General features: G+C 46.5%; 2 protein-coding genes across 2 annotated transcripts; one reads left to right on the top strand and one right to left on the bottom strand.

Annotated features, from left to right (window-relative positions):
• Positions 1-2440: 2440 nt before the first annotated feature.
• TGME49_226515 (hypothetical protein) lies at positions 2441-5128 on the top strand. The gene is made up of 3 exons (XM_018780138.1): positions 2441-2823; positions 3514-4985; positions 5044-5128. The coding sequence occupies exons 1-2, from the start codon at positions 2524-2526 to the stop codon at positions 4585-4587; spliced, it is 1374 nt and encodes a 457-aa protein (XP_018636033.1). The 5' UTR covers positions 2441-2523; the 3' UTR covers positions 4588-4985; positions 5044-5128.
• A 20-nt stretch (positions 5129-5148) lies between these two features.
• TGME49_226520 (hypothetical protein) lies at positions 5149-7909 on the bottom strand. The gene is made up of 4 exons (XM_002366264.2): positions 7081-7909; positions 6876-6953; positions 6168-6441; positions 5149-5664 (listed from the first exon to the last, which is right to left on the bottom strand). The coding sequence occupies exons 1-4, from the start codon at positions 7424-7426 to the stop codon at positions 5622-5624; spliced, it is 741 nt and encodes a 246-aa protein (XP_002366305.1). The 5' UTR covers positions 7427-7909; the 3' UTR covers positions 5149-5621.
• Positions 7910-7926: the final 17 nt, after the last annotated feature.

Below are 7926 nucleotides of genomic sequence, written 5' to 3'. Positions count from 1 at the left end.
AGGCCCGTCTTTAGAGATTTCGCACTCGAGAAGGCTACAGCAAAAAAGGCAGCTGAACAAGAACAGTTATCTGCTCAAGTTGTAAGGAGATTGATCCAATTAAATATGACAGGCATTTAGCCTCGTTCATTAACGTAAGAGGACAAAAGGCAACCTGAGGCGCAGTATCAATACCTGCAGGGTTGCTAGAGCCATTTAGATGTAGGTAGAAGATATGAAAACCGTTTATAATACAACCTAAAAAAGGCAAGATGCAAAGTAGTACAAAGAATCGTTTTAAACTTACAAGTCTCTTTTTCCAAATAGAATTCAGGGAAAACCTAAAATTCGCATGTTTGATTGTCATTTAGCCGCTGATATACACTCATCCAAGATATATTTATCTATCGCAGGTTCGGTCTAATATCCCGCTGTACTATATCGATCACATGGATGAACCACCTTGAGAATAGAGCGGGCTTTATACAGGTTCGGATGGGCCCCCATCTCAAATTGTTTTCTCTTTTCCCCCCAGCTTTCCCCGCGGAAAGTTGCAAGTCACCGCAAAGAAGACTCTTTTCAAGGAGAAATCAACAATCATTGTTTCACAACTCACGCGAGTTGGCGCTAGATGGCGGCTATCATTCTGTTTTACATATATTAATGCGTGTCCCGCCATTTCCCTCAGGTGTTATTCATATACGAGGTGGTAGGGAGACACAGACGAAGAAACTGGTGAAGGTGTGGCGTGCGGGCATGCGTCTGCAGCCGTAAGCCGGTGAAGCAGTTGGGGAGGCACACAGTTTTCCCTTTTTTGCCGTGACTGTAGTCTCTCTCAATGTCCAATTTTTTCTAAAATATTTTCTGCAGGGATGCCGCCAGCGCCTTCACGTGATTCCTTGTTTCAGGTCAACAATGTAGAAATGTTTTAAGGTCTATTTCCAGAAGCAATCTCATCAAACTGTTCCTGTAGGGCGAGCGGTTGAGTTTTTAACGTGAATGTAATGTCCATGCTAAGTTTTGCTTGCGCCCAAAATTCTTATGTGTCTTTCTGTAGGTAGACCAAACTATTTTCAATCCAGCTCCGTCCGTGTCAAGTGATCTCTTAACCGTTCTCTTTTCTTCGGGGGGAGCTTGACACATTTTCAGCCCACGAGCAGACAGCCATGATCAAGCAATGGATTTGCAATGGCAGTCCCGAGGTGGCCGTTCTGTGCGTGATGTCGTTCTGTCAGACAGGAAAGAAGAGGGTAGAAAGTAAGACATCATTTAAGAATTAAACCCGCAAACGTGAAGAGAGAGAAGCATTTGCAGATGACCGAAGATCTGAGGTAGACCATGTGCTGTTCGAATTTCTCGAGTGAGGGTTCGGTGTTGCCGAAAGAAAGCAACATCAAATATCGTCTGATCATGCACGACAGAGGCATGAAAACCCTCGTTTTTGTGTGCAAGGAGCATCGAGTAGCACGTCTTCTGGTGTCGCCTCGCCGACAAGCAAGATCGCCTCTGCAAATTCGCAGAGTGGATGTTATATAACCCCTCGCGTCGATTTTTCCTCGCTTGAGGTTCTGTTAGGTGTTTGATTTAGGGTTTTCTACGGTAGCGTTGGTCACCTAAAATGTCGCTGTCGTTTCTCTCGCGTTTTGAACACAAAGCGGGTTTGCCGTTGCTGATTTGATTACCTTCAACGAGTACCACACGAATTGTTTGCGGAAACCGTCCGCAGGTATACTTAGAAAGTGATCATCACATTTACTGAAGATTTTTCACTGTGAAACTCAGACCAAACCCCGTGCTTAACACTGCAGTAAACCCTGTGAAGAGTGGAAAGGTTTTGTGTTACTGGCAGAAATCAGGTTGTGTGTACTGGGTTCCGTTTCAAAATCTGAGACCAAATCTGGAGTTAGACACCGCACCAAAACCATCAACGTTCCTCCCTTGTCTGTATATATGTTGAATACGTGTATCTACATACGCTCATGCATCTTAAAGCATCCTGCCCTCATTGTGAATCTCAGCGGACATATCCGTCCGATGAAAACGCACGACAGTGTGTCGTTTTTTCCAAGGTTTGTTACTCTTTTCAACTACACCAACTCTTTCTTAGAAATTTGTTCCTTTGTAGAATCCCTGTAGCTTTTGTACGGCCAGGTGCGTCCAGGGGCATGAGAGGAGGTGGCAAATATCGCTCGGTCGTTGTTTCGCGACAAAGAACTTCTTGTTGTAACAGGGAAATATAATCTTTACCTCAGTTATTCGTCTGCATACTTGTACGTTCAGCGTGAAGGAGCATCCGTTTTCTTGTTAAAATTAAAGGGAAACTGTCAGAACTGGAGACTGTCATCTGCATTTCTGCATATGTAGTTGAAGGAATGACTGTGTCCTGCGTTCACGATGTACATCGAGTTGGACTGCCGTGTGACTCTCAATCCATCGGCCATCGTCGAAGGGGAGCAAATCTGCAGAGATACTACTGAAAAAAGTCCTCCAGGGGTTAAGCCTTCGCCATCCACTGCCTCCCTCTTATCTGCAGTGCCCACACGAATGCGGTACAGGTGGATGATCCCAGAACGCCTTTGCAATTTCCCTTCCATAAAAAGTGCAATCGAGGCAGAGCATGAGATACTGCGAGATACCATCACCGACAGTGAAAAATCTGTGGAGGCAGGGAAGCAAGAAAAAAGCATTCGTCGAGGAAGGCTGGAGGACACGTCGCTGCACTCTCTCATATCTTCTGAATCCTTGGGGGGTTGCCTGTCAGTAAGGCATCCCACGGAGAAACAAGCATATATCACGTCAACACGCGTAGGACCGTATGAACCAGTTCCAAGGATGCCCAAACAGGTTGGTCTTCTTTTTCATGTGCGCGTTTTGGTGCAAATAACTCGAGACTACCGGAAGTTGCCGTAGTGTCAGAAGAAGTGACATTCGATCTAAATTACACGGCAGAAGCGCTGACAGCAGGCTCCCTGTCAAATGCGTTGAAGCGAAAATACATTCCTTGCACATTAGCATGAACGGTGCTCGTGTCCTTATCCTCAGTGTAAACGCAGCAACACGCATCCTGGGAAGTGCTACTGGATTTTTCTCGTTTTCTATTTTCTACGATAATTTGTCATCGTTGGGAAAAGAAACTTATGTGAGAAGCACTACGGGTTCTTTCATCGACCTCACAATTGTACAAATGCAACGTCGCGCGTGGCGCAGTCAACCCTTGCCATGTTTTTTTCTTCGTCTATTCAGTCAGTGTGCTTGAGACGGGTTCTTCTTCGAGCAAGCCTTGCTGGTGCTTCCTCTTCTGTTCATCAGTCAACACAATCATCGGCCGCCGCCGATTCGCATATCAAATCGATATCTTAAGCATCTTAAGCAGCGACACCCGAGAATTCTGACGAATTAGCATGTTGATTTTGTGTTCTGCTTTTTTATTTTTGCGAACATCGTAACTAACTCCAGTCAAGTTTCTTTTTTTGAGGAGCGAAACAGAAGTCGAGGTTGTGTGTTGTTCTGCAATTGTCTATTATCTTGTTGCAGCACACTGCCTCGTCAACTACTGTGCCATCCACCCAACAACATCCTGGAACTGTGTCCTTTCCATATACTTCATGCCACCCATGCCCGCGCGAGGCATCACGGGTCAGGGTACAGGATTTAAAAAGTCTTATTCCCTCCTCTCCTCCACCCTCCTGTTATGGAATTAAACCAGCTATCTCGCTCTCCACTTCTCAATGTCATGACGTTAGGGCGTACAATCAGGAGAAAAGCCTGTCGAATGCGGAGAGAGAAGAAACCTTTCCTTCGTTCCGAAAAACCGTGCAAGCAGAGTCGATATCTTCACCAGATCACTTGATATTTGACTGCTTTTCACCTCACAGAGGCACAGCTGCTTATTCTGGAGTTGCCGGTGAGCGGATTTCTCGACAACGCCCAGCGCGGGAGCCTGTGCCTTTCAGTTCCCGATATGCAGAACCACGTCCAATACGTATTAGCCGTGAAGGTTACGCATTCGGAAAATCGTCGGCTACGCAGTCACACACTCAGTCGTGTCTCGGCAGCCTCAGCCAATTGCCTCCATCTCCTCCTCTCGAGCAGCCTTTACCGTGCAAGATGTACTACCATAATATCCGGGCAGTTGCAGTTCACTACATTGTCGACGAAGCGGGTCGGGAGACGGAGAAACGCGGACAGGTTTCGACGGAACAAACGGACGACGAAAATCCTCAAGTGGGCAGTGGTGAGGAAGTTAAAAGGAAAAATAACGGAGAAAAACGTATGACCGCTCAGTTTTCCAGGTTTGAGGAGGAAGGAAGGAATCGTCAGGGGGGGGTCCAGGGTGTACGTCCACAGCGATCGTCCACTAGTCGTGTGAGATGCAGAGTTTTTAGTTGTAAAAGATATGGAAGACAACAGGCAGAGATTCTAGCCAAAGAGTTCCTCGACAAAATTTCGTCTACCGGACCTTCCACAATGTCACCTGACGACTCTAATATCTCCCTCCCTGCGGCCACAGACACCACCGTCACAGATAACATTTCGCTCCCTTCTTCAACACCCTTTTCTGTTGCCTCGGAGAAACTCTTGTTGGAAAAAGAAGCGAGCGTTGCTTGATACATGCGAGAAAGACTCATATCGTGATGTTGGGAACGTCACGGGACCCGCCATGACAAAACGGTCTGGCATGTTTATTCGTTTTGTTCCCAACCATTGATGTCGTTTCAAGGATGCTCCTGTGAAAGTTCTTGCATCTAACCCACAACACCTCGGACGACAGCAGATGCACTGACTACAGTTTTTGGGCCAAGATCAAAATGAGGGAGACAAGTACACCTGCCGAGCATTCTACACATATTTGCCCTTAGTCCAATTTCATGTATTGAAGGACATTCTGCAACATACTACCAGCAGTTAAATGAAACCGAATTCACCTTCACGCATGCGTATCTGTATATCTCAGTCAAGGTGCGGTGGAAATCGATACGTGTCATTAAGAAGATGGAAGAGCCCGAGTAAGGTGCCTTTTCGAAGCTTCATCCATCAACAGTTCGGACGCTTACCTGCCTTCAGCAAAGAAGGGCATTATTGATGTATTTGTGGACATGCAGATAAAGCGTGAAACGAGAGGGAGCTTGCCTCTAAGCAACCATGTTTTATTCTTGCATTTTACCAGGCGTGAACTGGAGAGAAAGTCAGCTATGTTTTAGGGTTTGTCAGGATGTTCCGTCCATGACAATAAAGACGGGGTGCAATGTTCCAGCACAGTACCAGGAAACGCAAGTGAAAAGTGTGTGTGCGCTGTGAAAGAGACTCTTCGAGCTTCTTTTCCGTTTAACAGCTGCCCTCCCGTGTTTCTTTAAAACACTTTATAGGCTTCGTTATAAAGACAAAGTTGTTATTGCTCGATGTCGAGTACATGCAATACCGCAGATAAGGATTGCAAGACATGAAGATATAATTTGTCAATGGGACAGGTGGGGAAAGTGTCTGAAAAATTTGTTTACATCAAATTGTAACCACGAAAAAAACGCCAAAGACAAGCAACCCGCATAACTAAAGAGAAGCATTTTAACGGCCCTTTTTGACATAATAAGTTCAATTTCCTGACAGCAGTCCGCCAAGTACAACGAAGAGCCTCCTTCACAGCATTACACCTCCGACAGTGGAGAGATGGCGACCACCTGATGGCACCTGATGCGCATGCAATACGTGGTGAAGAAAATTTGGAACAAGAACTACAGCGTATGGATTCCTTCGGCAAAGACACTTCTATGCAGAAACGTGAGTGTCTGCTTATAAACGTGACAACGCGAACAAGCGCACTACAGCTATGTTCGTACGCGACAACGAAGGCATGTGCTTCACAATTCCAGTACCGCTCCACCGTCGCTTGGAGCCTTCTCGCTTTTCACTTCTTTGCTTATATTCTGGTCAATACTTTGCGTTAAAATGTGGTACCAAACCCAGTAGTGTGAAGCGTGGTCCATATCCGTCATTTACTATGGGTTCCACGTACAGCGGTCTCAACGAATATTCCCCATCGTGCTGATCAATGGTTCGAACTTCGTACGCTCCAGAGATTATACACGACTCTCCTGTATCATATGGCTCCATACAGTGTTTCTTCTCTATTCATGCCTCAGCTCACTGGCCTTGAAAAAGGGAAGTCGCCAATGAAAAGGAAATTATCTTACCGAATATAAACCCAGCCTAACTGGTTGTGAGGGTTGTTGATCGTGGTTCCGTCATCCTTTTGATAAGCCAACAGCCGAGCTGGTTGTAGGAGAATGTTGAGCTTTTCATCGAACCACCGTACAGTTCCAGCCAACAGTGCTCGAGAATTCTTGTCCCCCACTCCCGGAAGTAGATCGTGGCATATTACATGCACCTTGACTTGGCTGGCCGATTTTGCCCAGCCTCGAAGTGAGTTGATGATGCTTTCAGAGTGGATCCCGTCTACGGTTGATCCTGAGCGCATCATCGACGGAGCATCGCGTCGTGGAGCATGACCGTCAAAATACCACAAATGTTGTCAGAGTCCATATAAAAACTCTAGCACCCCAGAAACTCACTTGTCTCCACAGTAGTACATATCCGAGGGAAGCAGTGGCACTTCATTTTTATTCAGTAATCTCTGAATATTATGATCGAAATGGCCCGGCGGTTACATCCTGTGCAACTGTCCCAGCAGTAGCGGAGAAACAATAGAAGAGTTGAGTATTATCGACACATGCCAGGCGTTAAAAGCGTTCATCTAGTTACCAAACATCTTCGCTTCCATTTTCTGTACTAAGATAACATTAAAGCGTATCTACTAACGTATAAATGTAATGCAGCTCTGAATCTGAAGTCTCTGAAGTCCTGAAGACGCTGCGGGCAGCTTCGCTGAAATACCACCGTACCTCCAGTGAATCTCTGTTCGATGATATCCCCAACAGCAGCAGCGTCAGCCTTGCTGGCTGCGATTGCTGCCACCATATCTGCAACCAACCACACACAATAGCATACAGAATTGACGCTCGGATCCTTCACGATTTGGGTTGACCTCAAAAATTCGCATCAGTGTTCCCGGTGTCGGCAAGTATTCTGTCGTAGGCGAGAACGTACCGTTTCGGAATTGTTTATTCCTTGCCGCATTCAAACTCCCCTCGAAATCTCTGTTGGCATGCGAAGACGTGCTGTATCTGTGCCGGTCTTCGTTGCTTGCAGATGAAGCCACTTGCTCCTGAATGGCCCATGGTAGCAACATCTCCGCGGCTTTGATGTTCGCCACCGCAGTCGCTTGGGCAATGGGAGGAGTCAATTCTGAAGCCCGAAGTGCAGCCCGGGCATCAAAGCTCGCGCTCATGAAGTCAACATCTGGCTCGGAGTTGATCCTTTGTTTCTTATGGTCTCCTGCGCCGAACGAGTCCGGTGTTGATTGCAGGCTCAGCGCAGCGCGCTTGTTTGCCATTCTCTGCACATGCTTCGCTTTTACCGCCGAATCTTCACTTATAAGCACCACTCTCTACTAATATCCGGCTAACAATTACGGTTAGGACGCAACGGAATTCGTACGCCACTTCATGGCTCTGGCTTTACCCTACCCTCACAGAACAGAGACTGGTCCAGGCCCCATCAAGACTGGAATACAGCGTGACCCTACTCTGCTTCAGAAAACATACAGAGACGACGAGATAAAAAGCCACTAAACATTGTATACTGGAAACAGATACGTACATTCAATCGATGACGACGGGTGAAACGGACTTATCATCGATCTGCACTCGCCTCTAGAGACGAGTGTAAAGGGGCAAAACGCCACTAGAGAAATCGGTCGATTGATTCGATTTAAAGGTCAATCTGAACGAACAATATTTCAGTTTGCTTGGAAATACAAGCGGAGGATTCAGCACCAACGGCAACACCTGCGTATAGAGGGGAAAACAGTGAATAGAATTCAAACCGTCTCCA

This window comes from Toxoplasma gondii, chromosome X (assembly GCF_000006565.2).
Source record: "Toxoplasma gondii ME49 chromosome X, whole genome shotgun sequence".
Classification (NCBI taxonomy): domain Eukaryota; phylum Apicomplexa; class Conoidasida; order Eucoccidiorida; family Sarcocystidae; genus Toxoplasma; species Toxoplasma gondii.
Note: the sequence above shows the minus strand (reverse complement) of the source record. Positions and strands in the feature narration are given on the sequence as shown.

Coding starts and splice junctions, on each gene's coding strand:
- TGME49_226520 (XM_002366264.2), bottom strand. CDS start 7,426: ATGGCAAACAAGCGCGCTGCGCTGAGCCTGCAATCAACACCGGACTCG. Junction 6,954..7,080: donor GAATAAACAATTCCGAAACG/GTACGTTCTCGC, acceptor GGTTGGTTGCAG/ATATGGTGGCAGCAATCGCA. Junction 6,442..6,875: donor CGAACAGAGATTCACTGGAG/GTACGGTGGTAT, acceptor TGATGCGCTCAG/GATCAACCGTAGACGGGATC.
- TGME49_226515 (XM_018780138.1), top strand. CDS start 2,524: ATGCGGTACAGGTGGATGATCCCAGAACGCCTTTGCAATTTCCCTTCC. Junction 2,824..3,513: donor TTCCAAGGATGCCCAAACAG/GTTGGTCTTCTT, acceptor ATCTTGTTGCAG/CACACTGCCTCGTCAACTAC.